This window comes from Gigantopelta aegis, chromosome 4, assembly GCF_016097555.1.
Source record: "Gigantopelta aegis isolate Gae_Host chromosome 4, Gae_host_genome, whole genome shotgun sequence".
Taxonomy (NCBI): domain Eukaryota; kingdom Metazoa; phylum Mollusca; class Gastropoda; order Neomphalida; family Peltospiridae; genus Gigantopelta; species Gigantopelta aegis.
Genome location: NC_054702.1, coordinates 76,653,139 through 76,669,656, shown reverse-complemented (window position 1 = coordinate 76,669,656; position 16,518 = coordinate 76,653,139). Strand labels below are relative to the sequence as shown.

General features: G+C 35.1%; 1 protein-coding gene across 1 annotated transcript in view; it reads right to left on the bottom strand.

Annotated features, from left to right (window-relative positions):
* Positions 1-16,518, bottom strand: part of LOC121369994 — a 54,861-nt gene that overhangs the window by 19,379 nt on the left and 18,964 nt on the right. The window contains exons 21-35 of the mRNA XM_041495077.1: positions 15,536-15,677; positions 14,681-14,992; positions 12,090-12,120; positions 10,588-10,757; positions 9,881-10,117; positions 7,563-7,771; positions 6,855-6,960; positions 6,181-6,297; positions 4,938-5,070; positions 4,248-4,422; positions 2,874-3,132; positions 2,156-2,342; positions 822-1,021; positions 240-472; positions 4-157 (exon numbers count right to left, since the gene is read on the bottom strand). Of these exons, the coding sequence (XP_041351011.1) occupies positions 4-157; positions 240-472; positions 822-1,021; positions 2,156-2,342; positions 2,874-3,132; positions 4,248-4,422; positions 4,938-5,070; positions 6,181-6,297; positions 6,855-6,960; positions 7,563-7,771; positions 9,881-10,117; positions 10,588-10,757; positions 12,090-12,120; positions 14,681-14,992; positions 15,536-15,677 (2,665 nt within the window). The remainder of the gene's footprint in view (positions 1-3; positions 158-239; positions 473-821; positions 1,022-2,155; positions 2,343-2,873; positions 3,133-4,247; positions 4,423-4,937; positions 5,071-6,180; positions 6,298-6,854; positions 6,961-7,562; positions 7,772-9,880; positions 10,118-10,587; positions 10,758-12,089; positions 12,121-14,680; positions 14,993-15,535; positions 15,678-16,518) is intronic.

Genomic DNA, 16,518 nt, shown 5'->3' with positions numbered 1-16,518 from the left:
GACCTGTTTTTGGTGGTGAGTTGTCATGTAAAAACTTGACTGTCTTGTCAGTAGTACAAAGGCCAGCCAGGTTACAGGCAATTATTTTGACTTGATATTCGCTGCCATCATGAAGATCGAGTTCAGTAAAGATATATTCTTGCAGTAATCCTGGAACCTGAAACGTTAAGAATATATTAAATTGAGAAAACAAAATCACTTAAAAACTGTTTAAAATAATTAAAATTATAAGAGCCTACCTGAATTGAGTTTGTCTGAAATTCTCCAAGATAATGTGATGAAATGGAAATGAACTGACGTTCAATTGACGATTCTGGATCTATGAACTTCCATTTAGTCTTCATGCTTGATCTTGATACAGTGGTGGATGACTTGATGGAACTTATATCCTCAGATAAATAAGGAATAGTGACTGTAACAGGCAATGTAAAGTCAACGAAAATTCCATTTGAAACTGCTTCTGACCACAAACCTAAAATATATATAGAACACCTTTATGTACAAGTCATGTTTAATATTGTTTACAATCAACACTGAATATGAACAAAAACAAATTCAAGAAAAGTTATAAAATAAACATACTGTAAAATAATGTAGTTTTTATAAGCTCAATATTTACAATACTAAATACAAAATGTGTTTTTAATCCTACATTCCACAGCGACTGATACGTTTACACAAGGAACACTAGCACATCCATGCACATATGTATTACCATATTATGTAATATACAAAACCACCTCATTAAGTCATAACTCAATGAAGAAAACTGACAGAATACTGTTTTGATGTAGTGTTTAGCTAATTACAACTAGTTATACCTGCTTTGTTGAATGCCTTCAGTGTGGTGTATATCATTTTATTTGATGGGAGAGATACAGTGGCATATGCATATTCTCTTAGAGGTACCAGTGCACTGTAGATGTCACTACCACCAGGAGATGTCCCAACTCTCCATTCATAGTAAGCCAGACCAGACTGTGGGTCTTGGAAACCATGCCACTTGGCTCCAACAAATGTTCTGCAATAATATTACCATAGTGTACAACAGCTGATTTTGAACCTCTACAAATAAACAATATTGGATACAGCTAGAAAACAATTACATTTTCCCACGTGTATTGTGTGATCAGTACATTTGTTGAATATATATATGTTTACGAAGACAAAATGGCAGTTATATACTAACGGGTAAACGTTCCTGTGCATGGCATAATGTTAACAGTAATGAAGAGGGAAATCAAATCGTTTTTAAGAAATTAATTTTTGTCATTCATAAACATTATGAGACAATTTGCACAATTTTGTTGATGTCATCATTTTTTGGTCAAATTTCAACCATTTATTTAACTGTGCTCTTGGTTTGAATCTAATCTGTACTATGGTATATACCAAATGCCACAATGCAGAAATAATTAAAACCACCTTTGTATAACAATCGCCAGCATTGAAAGTTTCATTTGTTTTCTAATAACCTTGCCTGGTGCGAGGTCGGTCTGGGATCGATCCCCGTTGGTTGGCCCATTGGGATATTTCTAGCCTGTACACCACAAATGGTTTATCAAAGGCTATGGTATGTGCTATCCCGTCTGTGAGATTGTCCATATAAAAAATTCCCTGCTACTAATGGGAAAATGTACCGGGTTTCCTCTCTAACACTATGTCAAAATTATCAAATGTTTGACATCCATTAATAAATCAATGTGTTCTAGTTGTGTCGTTAAACAAAAAATTAACTTTAGCTAATAAAATATTACTTGTAGAGCCAAGGAATTCATTTCGGTGACAACTACAGCTATTGCTACAAATTCAAATAAATGTTCAGTAAATTTACAAAATAATAAATATTACTTTCTAATAAAGGAAAACTAACCACAGGAAAGTTGAAACAATTGCTTGATCTAGAAACTGCACAGATGACTATTGCAATCTAATTCTGTATGCAAAATATAATTAATATTACTGTGATTGGGTTCATCATTAATTTATTAAGGCAAAATAATAACATGAAGAAACATTATCAGTACGAAGTCATTAAAAAGTATTTGATTTAATGTTGTTGTCAAGCAATGATGCTTACATTCTTCTACTTTTGATCTAAAATATAAAATAAAACATAAATTGATAGTTTTATCAAGTGACATATAGTACTAACTGTGAAGCTTGGAACTGTGTTGTTGTTGATCCTAGTCCATCCATTACGTGTCCTTTTGTTGGAGGAGAGCTGTCTATGATAATACCATCGGAAGTGACACTGGTACAGAGGGAGGCGGAGTTACACGCAGTGACAGTCACAAAGTATGTAACTCCATGTGCAGGAGCTGTGTGACTTAAGCTAATTTCTGTAAAAATATCCAAGTTAAGATTAGTAATATTGTCAACATATTGACGTACTGGAAAATGAGATTAGTAAACATGTCAATTTACTATAATAAAGGAAATAGCTTCTTGATAATTTTGATTATACAAACTGCGTCATTTTTATACGCAAGTAACACCAACATGAATTTCCTAAAATATGAGTACAAATGATATTATAAATACATTAACAAATGATCTATTAATTCTCAATATTTTACTTTGTTATTCAGAACAGTAAGGCGCATTTCCAAGTAAGCAGAGTATACTTTTCACGTGCACTTTTAATTTTAGTTCTGAATTATTTCTAATTTGTTACTTCTTTAGAATATAGTTATCACATATCAGTTCAGCACGCATTCACTAGTTTCTAAGCATCAAAATATAATCAAAATATATATTTCTCCAAAACATACATCATAAATGGGGTTTTTTTAATTTGAAATATTGTTCCTTATAGATAAACAATTATACTGTTATTAAATATATTATAATGTCAATAACAAGGTCACCACCTGTATTGAGATTGTATTCAAATTCTTCCAGATGGTCATCACAACCAGAACATGTTCCGACCTTCACCTTGTACATATTGATAAATGAATGAGGGTCACTGAATCCTCCCCAGTATGCAGCAAACATTGACAGACTGGTGATGTAATCTTTGTCTTCTGTCCTGGAACCGTCGTAGACGTGACCAGGTTGAGGTGCAGAAGAATCAGTCACCACTGGACGAGACACTGTTTGCTTGTAAAGTCCAGCTCCATTAAAAGCCTGTAAAGTCAGCAACGACAAATTTGTTCTCTAAAAACCTCGTAGTAATTAAATTACTTAATAATTCGAAATAACTGTTAATCAATTGCTGGCATAGCCAGGAGGCATGCCCCAATCACATCTCATTTTGACCCTCAATATTTTATATTTGCCCATCGGGAATTAATAGACATATTGAATTATCTTGTAAAGTACAGGATATCCCAGATTCGTTTGTTGAATGCATCCTTCATATTGATTTGGCATCAATGTGCTCTAGTGGTGTCGTTAAACAGAACAAAAATTCCTTCATATTGTTTTGGCCCAATTAGTCCTATTGGATTAACATGGGAAAACAACGCCACTCAAAGAGTCTTTCTTGTAACCAAGCATTGGATTGTTTACAGTTTCCTGTGACGTAGTGCCAACAGAAGGCTTCTGATTGGCTGGTGTTGTGCTGGCATGCCAACTTTCTGAAGACAAGTCAAACCAGTACAAGCCTGCTCTATTTTTACATACCGTGTAATAAAGCACGCTCATTTGAGATATGATACATTCTGTACATTATATAGAAATTTGAAACCTATGTAACCCGTAGGTGGGGCTTTATCCTCCGTATCAAAAGCCAATACCTTGAATTAAGTTATATGAAGAAGGTAGGATATTTCATTAAAATTTAAGCTGAGCGTCTCTGAGCGCAGGCGCATGTGCAGGAATTATTGCTAGACTGTGGCAAACGGGGTTTCCAGTGGGGTCGAGTCACTGCCTGAAAAGAATATTGGTAAAATACTTTCCTCCACGCTGCACATTGACCTGAACCGGCACTGATTTCCCATATTATTCTAATCTCTCTCTCTCTCTCTCTCTCTCTCTCTCTCTCTCTCTCTCTCTCTCTCTCTCTCTCTCTCTCTCTCTCTCTCTCTCTCTCTCTCGGGCTGTCTATCTGTCAGTGATGCAATAACAAATAATGTAATACCTGTATTTTTTAAATATGATGAGGTATTGTCAAACAAACGTTGTTTTCCTTTATCATTTTGATTACAATCTTGTGTGACTTTTGTCAGACAGCAAGTACAAACAAAACTTAATATTTAATTATCATATAAAAGAAACATATAAAATATTTTAATATTGACCTTGACAGTGATGTAGTATTTGTGCCCATCCTGCTGCTTGTTGGTGCTATCCAGGTTGATACACGTGTCGCTGGTGTGAGTGAATGATATGATGTCATCATAGCCAGGTCTAGATCCTGCAGCCACCAAGAAACTCTTGATTCCACTCTCATAGTCAGCAAACACGCCAACCCAGCTGTGCAACAACATGTAAGAAGTGTAATTGTCCAAGTCACATCAGTATTTTATGATAAATTAGAATTTCTTTTAAATAGAATATAAAGATTATTTACATTGTTTAGATATTGGTGACAAATGTCATTACGAAATACATGAGTTAACAAGATGTACAATAAATATATGTCTAAATCTCCATTTGATATATTTTCATCAGCATACTGCATAACACTCGTTCTAGACTAATATCTGATGTCTGTAAGTGGGTTTTTTACATACGTAACGTCGTTAAGACATCTTTAATTTACGTACTATAGAAATTTTGACATGTCAGTGAGTAATTTGATGTTTTATGGAGTAGTTTAATTTAGTCCTTTATGTAATATAAAGTTCATCTTTTGACAAAAACAACATTCTTCAGAACTTAATGTTATTATGCAACTATGTATTTGTCAGTCTAGTTAGCTGGCCAGTTTTTGACACATGTATAATAGCATCACTATATAATTCCTTATAATATAATACTTATATTACCAGACGTGTATTTGCGATGACGTAATAAAACGTCCAAAACCAGTCATCTGATTTGTTGTCACTAGAGGAGCTGTGTTGTCTACGATAAAAGCTCTGGAAGCAACAGTTGTCGTCAGGTTTACAAAATCCTTAGCTGAAAACAGAATAGTTAAGATGAAAATCAGAAGAAAAAAATCATATAATTATCAAATCTGTCAAGTGAATACTTATAATTCCAGTATATTTAAAGTTAAACTCATGTTATAAATAAATAATGTTAAAATGTTTCACTGACAGTCTTATGGAAATCATATCTGGAAATCTCTAAAAGATTAGTAATCAAAATATTAAACAATATCTTAATTCCAAACAAAACGTGCATGAAAACGTTTTATGATGATTTGCTGTACTATGGGGTCTGCAGAACATCTAAAGTTGGCCAAAATTGCAACTTCAGAAGGTGTTAGAATATGATGTCAAAACAAGATGTCGCTAATATAATAAAATGTTTGATATTTACTGATATGTGGTACATTCCACAGCTTTTAACCTTTATAACGATAAAAACATTACTTACATTTTAAGAAAGTTGATAAATCAATTATCAAAATACTGATGAATGGAGATTTTAAAGATTTTTCGTCGGTTGTAGGCTATAATTGGTTTAAGTAATATCATTGAAAAGTGAAAAACTCACATTAATAGCATCTTCAAAAGTGAGCCTCGTCTGACATATTAAGTGAATATTTTACTTGGCTAGTATTAATATTAATTAACAGCTAAAACATCTAAATTAGATTGCTGGTAAAGGTAGTTCGAAACCAAATAACTTCTGGCTGGGTCAAAGTTCGAGGTGCACCCAACTTTTGATAGAGAAGTTAACACCACACGTCCTGTGATTGGTTATAAATGTGAGTGTGGTGGTTGTAAAAAAAATAGTTTTATCTGGGAATAAATGTATGCAATTTTATTTCATCTAGTACCACTGTGTCAAGTAGCCTTGTGCTTGAAACATGCATGGTACCTGTAAATAAAAGTACTCAAATGGTGTGCTGAACTAGGGTAGTCATATACGCTAACCGTTATCTCTGAAATGAGCAGCTACACCTTCAGTTGTTTTTCTGATTCACTTTAAGGATGAGGGGTGGTAGTATTTATATCCGTGGTGTTTGTCGATTGGTACACTGCAGGTAGGAGTTTTAGCCACATATGTTACTATTGTTATTTATGGGATTTGATTTGGTAGTATACACTATAAACATACCTCTCACTGTGGCATACAATGTATGCCCATTCTGCATTTTCAAACCGTGTAAAGTCACATGATTGATCAACCCAACACTGTGGAAACTGACAACATCACCAGCTCCAGGAACGGAGCCTGAAACAAATATCAAACACATGTATTCAAAATGTTAGCTCGCTCTATTTTAAGTATGGTTAAATGGCCCAGCCACCATTGTGAAATTCAAGAGCCACTTAGTTTTAAATGAATGTTTTACCATGCATTCATTCAATTAGGTTTTTTCTATGAGCTAGGCAGCTGTAATTAAATATATGTGATTAAAAAGAAAACCGTAAATATAATGTTCATCTGATATATTATATTGGGGTTTTTTTAAGAAAGGATTAACACACTGACATTCAGGAGAATTCTCTGTTGATATACCGTTTATTATTTTACGGAATTGAGCATTTACAATTAGGTAAACCTATTCTAATTTAAAACTTACAATAACCATTATATGCATTTCTTTTCGTATTCAGTAAATATTGCTGTTGTTCTAGAAATAACCACTGCACTTTGGAAGACAGATGGTTATGTGAAGACATACAGATGCACGATAAAACAGACTGTAGAGAATGGAGGTTTATTGTAAAATTATTCTCGTAGTAAAAACGCATGTACTTTCAGAATAATTTGACAGTCTATCTTACCCAAGGCCAACTCATAATCCGCTATACCACTCTGATGAAGTCTTTTGTTGATTTCCTCCACATCACTAAATGCATCCCAGGAAATTTCAACTTCAGAAAGAGAAGCCTGTAACGTTTAAACATAGAACTGGAATAACGAAATGAATATGTAACAAAATACAGATAGGGACGTTTAGGAAGTAAACGTATAGTTTGTTTTATTTAACGACGCCACTATAGCTATTGGACGTCAAACATATGGTCATTCTGACACTGTTTTATAGAGGAAACCCGCTGTCGCCACATATGCTACTCTTTTACGACAGGGATCTTTTATTTGCGCTTCCCACAGACAGGATAGCGCAAACCATGGCCTTTGTTGAACCAGTTATGGATCACTGGTCGGTGCAAGTGGTTTACACCTACCCACTGAGCCTGGCGGAGCACTCACTCAGGGTTTGGAGTCGTTATCTGGACTAAAAATCCCATGCCTCGACTGGGATCCGAACCCAGTACCTACCAGCCTGTAGACCGATGGCCTAACCACTACGCCGTCGAGGCCGGTTCGTTTAGGAAGTGATCAAGCACAAAATCCACATGATGTACACATTAAATATTCTATTCAACAAAGAATCACCTTTTGTGGAAAATTAATTTCCATTTGACAAACAATGTTACGAAATAAATGTTTTATAACATGAATCTAGCAGTGACTTGTGTGGCTAATACCTGGTACTGTTTGTGTGTCAGCCCGTTAACCCACACACGTCCACCAAGTGGTTTTGTCAGATCCAAGACAACACCATCACTGCATTCCTTTACTTCTGGTAGCAGCTCCGTCCACTTTTCATGCTTTAAAACTTTCTCTTTGGCGTATATGCATATGTAGTAATGTTTTCCACGTTCCAGTTTAAATGGAACATTTATATATTCTTTGTCTGCAAAACAGCCAAAAATAAACTAAGTTCAAGTTCTTTATTATTTTAAGTTATATAACTCTTAATCTTTATAACAAAAACAGTAAATTATAATAAATATATATTTACATTATTGGATCATTATCACTTCCAAAAACAGTCGCTGATCAACATTGAAGTATTTAAAATAATATTAATAAAACACAACTATTTTATTTGATACTGGTATTTTTTGTAAATTTGTAAATTGTATATTACTCAACTACTGTAATTTAAAAATGTAACTGAATTAACTACTGCAATCACCTCCCATGTAATTTTTTCTTAACAGGATTTAGTTTTAATAGTAGTCTGTAATTGTAATGCTAATGGGCAATTTGCATCTAAGCTAAATAGGTACGGTAATTCCAGTAATTTTCAAATCAGCTGTTGTCAATGTAATGCACTTGTTTTGTTTATGGATGATAGGCAAGTTGGGGTTTTTTATAGACGAATTTGTTTTTGCAGAAATGTATTTCTAGTAATTATAAAGTAAATATGGATCATTTAGCATATATGTTTAATAGTTACTGTTGTTAATTCAAGTTATACATATCGTTTTCAAATCTGTGAAAGGCACGTGTATAAGACAGATATATATGACACTAGTTTCCAACCAAGTGTTTGACAGTACATATTCTAAACTACCGGCTAATGTGCTTGTAGTTTTGTAGAAGTAACTTTGGCCGAGTGGTTAAGATGCTGGACTATCAAATGCCAGTTGACACTTGGTGTTTTTAAATATTATAAGTGCATCCATATATGTATATAACGGTAGTCAGTTATTTTTAAGTATTTAAAGCATGTTTGTAGGTCTGTTACCTATTGGGTGTTATACAGTAATTCAGTCTCAAGTTATCTGAAAAGGTGAAACGCCTCTAAAACAAGCGTTCATTTAATTTGTAGTACAGACATAAATACACCAGTGTGTTTATTATGATATGTAATATATAATTAATATTTACATGGAGCCTATCATTCTCATTATCTTAATATAAAAAACTTTCCAATTTCTCCCACGATTTCAATCTGTTTCCACCCTTTCTGTCAATTTCCTCCGACTCTGTCTTCTGAGCTGTCCACACCATCGCCTACCTGTCTCAACTGTCTCTGTGTATATCCCTGCACCGACCTGGCATCCTCGTCCTCTGCCGCTAATAAAGCTGGTCTGACCCACGGCACTAACTAACGACCGTCGGTAGTAGGGGTGCATAGTAGTTGGTTATAAGTGCCTCTTAACAATGCCAGAAGTAACTACTGAGCACTCCCCGAAGTGGTCAGACTAAGCCCACAGCTAAAAGCTGATGGGGAACAGGTGTATGGCACAGATAGCCACAAGAAAGAAAGAAATGTTTTATTTAACGACGCACTCAACACATTTTATTTACGGTTATATGGCGTCAGACATATGGTTAAGGACCACACAGATTTTGAGAGGAAACCCGCTGTCGCCATTACATGGGCTACTCTTCCGATTGGCAGCAAGGGATCTTTTATTTGCGCTTCCCACAGGCAGGATAGCACAAACCATGGCCTTTGTTGAACCAGTTATGGATCACTGGTCGGTGCAAGTGGTTTACACCTACCCATTGAGCCTTGCGGAGCACTCACTCAGGGTTTGGAGTCGGTATCTGGATTAAAAATCCCATGCCTCGACTGAGATCCGAACCCAGTACCTACCAGCCTGTAGACCGATGGCCTGCCACGACGCCACCGAGGCCGGTAGATAGCCACAAGAGACAAGCACCTGTCGCGGTTGGAGAGACAAGGACTGGGATGTGGAGGTGGACAGCGAAAGAAGTTGAAAGATAGGAAGAGTTGCCAGATCGGGAAGAAATTAGATGGAATTGAAAGGAGAGAAAGGAAAGGGGGCGCTGGGATAAAAAAAAAAAAATAATAATAAAAAAAAAAAAAAAAAATATTTACATGGATATTATGGGTAAGTTATAATATAAATTATTTTACTTATTATATACTTATAAATTTGATTTTTAGGAAGATAATCAAGACATAATTTAATATTAAATATAATAAGACACACACACACACACACACACACACACACACACACACACACACACACACACACACCTGTCTTATTACACTTGCAAGGGTCGAATGTTGTCATCAGTGGTTCTCGCTTGTAGTGAGCTGCTGGTTCTATTGGCCCTCCCTCCACCACTGCCCATGTGTAGTCTCTGTGTCTCAGAGTGGGCCACACGGCAGACAGCATGTTAGAGTAAGGTGTATAGTCAACATCATCTTGAAACCAGCGGGCATTCTGTTCTAATATCACTCCTGTAATCGTGCCATTACCGTCATCTTTTCCTGAAAAATATACAGCTATATAATCACAGTGTACACAACTTCCATTATACAGGATCTGACATACAACTGCATGTTATCATGAATCTACAAACTTAAAACAGCGCAGCTGAACTAAAATATGTTCAACAAAGTGTCAGACTACCAATATAAAGTGCAAGTGCAACAACACTTTGCAGTATCTGTACAACCATAGAGAAAACATTATATGGTGCATTTTCCGTACATGAATAATAAATTGCAATGATGATCATGATGACGATGATGATGTTAGTAGTAGTAATAGTAGTAGTAATAGTAGTGGTGGTACTGGTAGAAGTAGTAGTAGTAGTAGTAGTAGTAGTAGTAGTAGTAGTAGTAGTAATAGTAGTAGTAGTAGAAGTAGTAGTAGTAGTAGTAGTAGTAGTAGTAGTAGTAGTAGTATGTAACTTGCTGTTTTGTAAAATAAAACTTATTTAAAACTAACACTATACCTAAAACATCAATAACAACAGCTGGCACAACTAGAGCTGGATCAAATGCGGAACAGTTCTTCACATCAGCAGATATAGTAGTGGACAGTCCAACTTTGTTAAATCCTCTGATGGCAAGACGTCTGCATTTTCTGAAGTCCAGCTTACCAGTGAGAGTGACAGTGAATGAAGTCTGTTAATAAATGTTGAACATTTTAGGGCATTAAAATTATCTGTTAAAGGATCATGCATTACTAAGTAGTGATGTTAAAGCATAACTGAGCATTTGTATCATTATACCATTTTAGTAATGACAAAAAGATGACCTGTTCATCTTTTTGGTGAAAATCATCAACAGATGTTTTATTGTTTAAATGAAGGAAATAAAGGAAATGGTTTTATTTCACAACACACTGAACACATTTTATTTACGGTTATATGGCATCGGACATATGGTTAAGGACCATATAGATATAGGGAGAAAACCCGCTGTCGCTATTTCATGGGCTACTGTTTTTGATTAGCAGCAAGGGATATTTTATATGCACCATCCAATAGACAGGATAGCACATACGACAGCCTTTGATGTACCAGTCGTGGTGCACTAGCTGGAGCAAGAATGTTTAAATGAAAACTGAGGACTTGACAAATATTGGCTTGGCTTGCGGTGAGGCAGGGTATGCTCAACGTTTGTAAACACCTGATATCACAACTGTTTGAATAGTGATTCCTGTGTGCATGTCAACACAACTGGGTTGGGTTTTTTCAATGAGCTGCCATGTGCAGGTTTAAATTTATCTAAATAGTTTTAGGAGTGCCATTCCTCCTACAGGTGAAGTAGGATGGATGTATCGTCCTGGGAAATGACAATTTCTCTAATGGTGAAACACCCGACAGTGACACATGACAGCCTTGATATCATTTACCTTTCCATTTGACTCTGTATCGTGCAGTGATACGATTTTGAAAATGTTAATGGTTATGTTTCCTTGCATGAACGTCTTGTTGCAGTTTCTTGAATTCAACAAGTTTGTTGAAAACAGATACTTGAATCATCGTCGTTATTACTTCTAAACTCATTGAATTCCTGTCTTGTGGGAAAAGTGCATATAAAAGATCCCTTGCTGCTAATGGAAAAATGTAGTGAGTTTCCTCTGATGACTACATGCCAGAATTACCAAATGTTTGACATCAAATAGCCGATGATTAATTAATCAATGTGATATATAACCTTTCACTCTTATTTTTTTTTCTTCTATAAAATGAAATATACCCTCTACTGTAGCATTTTATCAACTTCAATGTTTTATTAGCAATGCGATGGCTATGACATGACAACCATCCTTGGACTTTATGTATGGTTCAAATGGCTTTTAAACCAGTGTAGTGTAGCGTATACATTTATGTATCACTGTCACGGTGGTTGACTTTTCATCTTTATTCGTGTTCTCTTGAACTGGCTTCTACGACGTCCGCGTCTGGGGCAGACTTTATCACGGTTTTTGTGAATTTTCTTTTACCATATTTCTGTGTTTGTTTGCGACACAGTATGTGCTATAACCATGTTTGTTTATAATTCACAATGGAATGTTTTATATGTATTTGTAACCCTTTCCCTTACGCTTCTTTGGGTAAAAGGATTAGTTCCTTACTTTACGGGTTTTTATATAAACCATAGTTGAGTGTTTTTGAAACCTATTTTGTCTGCCTTGTAGACACCTTAAATGACATTACTTAATTTTATGTTTATGTTAGCCAAATTCTAATGCACCTAATAAAACAATTATCGGGTTACCGAGTAGAAAGTTATAGGAGATTTAGTGATGTTAACTAACACAAAATGGCCGTCGGGTAATCTTGGGTACGTCTAAAAATGGTGGCTCCTGTGACGTCCATACTACTTCCATTAGACCAATCGGATAGCGAGTTGGCTGGGGTATTTAACGGTCCCTGTGACCAGGATAGGCGTGTGCTACAACAGCTTGCTCTGAATGTGCATGTAAATCTCTTTCTCAATTCTCAATTCTCAAGTTTTTGTGGAGATCAGGATATTTTTGAAGTGCTCGGAAGGCATGTAGGTTATTTCGATGGAGTTGGATAATTTTCTTCTTTGTGTCATGTGTTCGAACGGATGGATATACACAGCGGGATATGGTAAGATACTTTTAGTTCTTGCGTTTGCCCTTGTATTTGTTGACAATGTAATGTTATAATTGTGTCTTATTTCGAATCCCGATGTGCAATCGAAATGGAAACCACCGTAAGATAACCTCCAATTTTTTTTATCATAAATTGTAGAAGGTTAAATTATATTGATCTTTTGGTTATATAGGTATAGTTAGGGTATCCATGTGATTTTAACCTGAGCTAAAAACCTTTGGCCATATTTAAATAACTACCCCCAGTGTAAGTTATTTGCAAGTTATTGTAGTTGTTAGATCGTTAAGAATCTAGGGTTTGATAGATATTCCCCTCCTCCTTGGAGTTATGACTGATCTCTCCAGGGATGTTCTGTTTATTAGATAGATATGTATTTGACTAACTTAGTATAATTAAATTATACTTGAGAGTAATATTGTTTTATACAGATGTCATAAATAAATAATTATAATATAATTAGTGTTGGTGTAGTTATTTTAGTGGATATTAGAGATTGTGGATAGTTTTATCATTAACTAAGCAATTAGACATTTCTTACTTAATTAAACCTTCCTGCGGCGTGGCCAGCTAGACATTATGTTATACTCCTAGACTGAAACGTAGCTATACAGTTGGCCCTGTTACAATCACAGTCTGTGATTAGCATATTGAGGACAGGTCGCTGTAGATACCAAACGTTGAAGATCGACCACTTTCAGGTCGTCCTCAATCCACAACTCTTGTCCAGGATCGTTTCGTTTGGACCCACTGTTATTATCTATCCATTACCATCTTATTTAATATATCCCCTTTATGTAATGTTACATTGTATTAATATATAGAAATCCACGATCAAGTAAACCCATTCAATGCCTACTTAAATATTTTTTTAAAACATTTTCAAAACATAGTTCACACCAAATATTAATTTAACTTTAAAAGAGACCCTTAGTATAAATAAACTTATATATATATATATATATATATATATATATATATATATATATATATATATATATATATATATATAGCTACACTATATCCAAATTCATATAGGAAGTCTTAAAAGAAATTATATTTTAACTTACAAGTGTAGAATTTATGTCTTGAAGACTGGTCACTTGATTCCATTTTTCTAACGGACGGCTGTTGTCAGTTAGTGTCCACTCATATCGTAAAATAGCCAACATTGCGGCATCTTTATCTATTATGTCAGGGTCATAAAACTTACCGAGCTCGACATCGATCTGCAAATAAATATATATGTATGTATATATAATCATTTTTATATCCCCATCATAAGACAAATTCATATCATTATTATTTATATATAAGCCGAAGCTACAACGTTTGGAGATTCATAGTTCATCTGTCATAAAGTAATAACATTAATTATCAACAACCCCCTGATTAACTCTGTTATGCCATCGTCCATGCAGGTTACCAAGCCCAGGTTTATAGGTTAAAACTTGGGCCCTCATCCAGTTGCCAAAAACACCAGACATACGGTTCTTTGTCCTTCTCAAATATTCTTCTACACATTTGATTTTTTGAAATTTGAGGATAAATTATAGTCACTTTGGGCTAGACCATGTAAGGAGGACTGACCTAAAGATTTATATCTACATTCTCATAATGCTTCTCCTTGATAGACTGGCATAAACATGTTGAAATAATGTTCACTTTACACTTTAATGTGGGCATTATGTTTTTGGTGGACCTTGCTGTACCAGATTTTATCCCTCCATGTGACCACTCTGAAATTAAAGTCTTATGCATTGGAATAACATCGAGTTAATAAGACACTGCTGGTAGTTACTGTATGGCTTTCTATTTCTATTGTCAATATTTTGGGAAAATATTCGGCATATTCGCGTGTATGGCATCAATGTTTTTTGTGATGTAGTAGGCATCGGTCTACCGATACATGGTATCTTCAAAACTCTTGCTTTTGCCATGCAATCCTTTAACTTACCTTTTGGCAGATTCACTATCAATTTGAAACACACATGCCGGTAAGCACGCACACACACACGCAGACTTAAATTTCGTTTTACCTGAGATACACTAGAAGCTTCTTTATATTTTAATATAACGTGTCCTGCTCTTGGTGGTCGTGCTGTTATTATGACGCCATCACTGAAAACTGGTTCAGTACAAACTTTGCCAACACAAAATTTAAGAGCAGCTCTGTACGTGTCACCAGGTTCTAAATCTACACCTCCAGCAGTTATGGTATCAGCAGATGATATGTGCTCATCGTCACGGACGATGTCCCAACCGTTAACTGTAATAGTAATATTTCAAAAATATAATTAATGTTTGCAATGTGACAATATATGCATCTAAAAACAAACTAAGTATTTTGTTCAATTAATCATTCCCATGACATATGTTCCCAATGCCTGTTAAAGATTGTTACATACATGACCACATAGGAATGTATTTGGAAGTGATGGCAAATTATTTAAGTACCCACCAAGCATAGCAATAACAAAAAAATAATTTGGTATAGTTTACATTCAAATAGCAAACCGAAGGGGTTAGCTGTACTGAAATATGTATATGTACATGTATATGACATCATGCACAAATTAACCACGACGAATTAGAATGTGTTATTGATGGTAGTAAACATACAGACAGATGTCGAAAACTAAGAGTAGAACTTGGATACAATTCCAACAAGCAGAACATGAACTGAAGGCTGGGAAGCTGAGTTTCAATTATTCTCAAACAAGCAGCTGTTACGGGCTTAATGACAAGGAAAAGGTCCACCTTATATCTAGAATCACCTACAGGTAATCAGCACAGTGAAATTATAGCTGACCTAGTTTGGTGTTCTTCTTTTGCAGACTCCAATAAGCATCAGGATACAGGGACTTGGACTTTGCAGAACGCGTCCAGTGAGCAAAATACACTGTGGTTGAAGCCTGGTATGATATATCATCCAGACACAGCTGTTCCGGAATCTAAGTGGCATAACAAATATACATGATATCGTATTTCATGACGTGTTGTGTTTAAGATTAATATTATAATAGATATAGTGGCAAAACGTTCTAATGAACTCAGTTTACATATATACATCCTTTCATACTGATGTATAATCTGAAAACAAAACAAAATTATCAGGGCCATATCTCTGGACAATACAGAGTCGAATTTGCATTTGACAAAATATAGTGGTTAATTCCATAAATATCTATCTAGTGCCTCTTTGGGAGATCCTTTACTGGAGATAACGTTCCCCCATTTCGTACACATTTCCCACATACTTAGGTATCTACTCTTCTACATTCATTATATCCAGTATCTTTTTTTCATACAAATCTAAATATTTTTTTACAAGGTGACATGATCAGTTATGAGTAACATAGCCAACCTTTTGTTACAAAATGTTTAGAGTTTGACACAATAATCTCTTGGTGTTTAGTTAAGTCTGTAGGACAATCACCCAAGGATCATGGGTCGTAGCATTAAATCCCCTTGGTGTGATACTTTTTATTGAGTTTATCTTGTCCCGACTAGTGCCCCACGACTAGTATATCAAAGGCCATGATATGTACTGTAATATCTTTGGGTAAGTGAGTATAAAAGATTCATTGTTGTTTATGTTAACATGAAAATTACTGTCTTACAAACAATATTATACTTGCGTCCATTTTAGATAGATATAGCTACCACGTATATACAATGTTCTTACCACCACCACTCATCAATTTGGAAACTTGAAAAACGTTATAATGCCTTAACTAAATTATTTATTTAATAGGAACGACATCTGGTGTAGGGTGCAGTCGCTAATGGGGC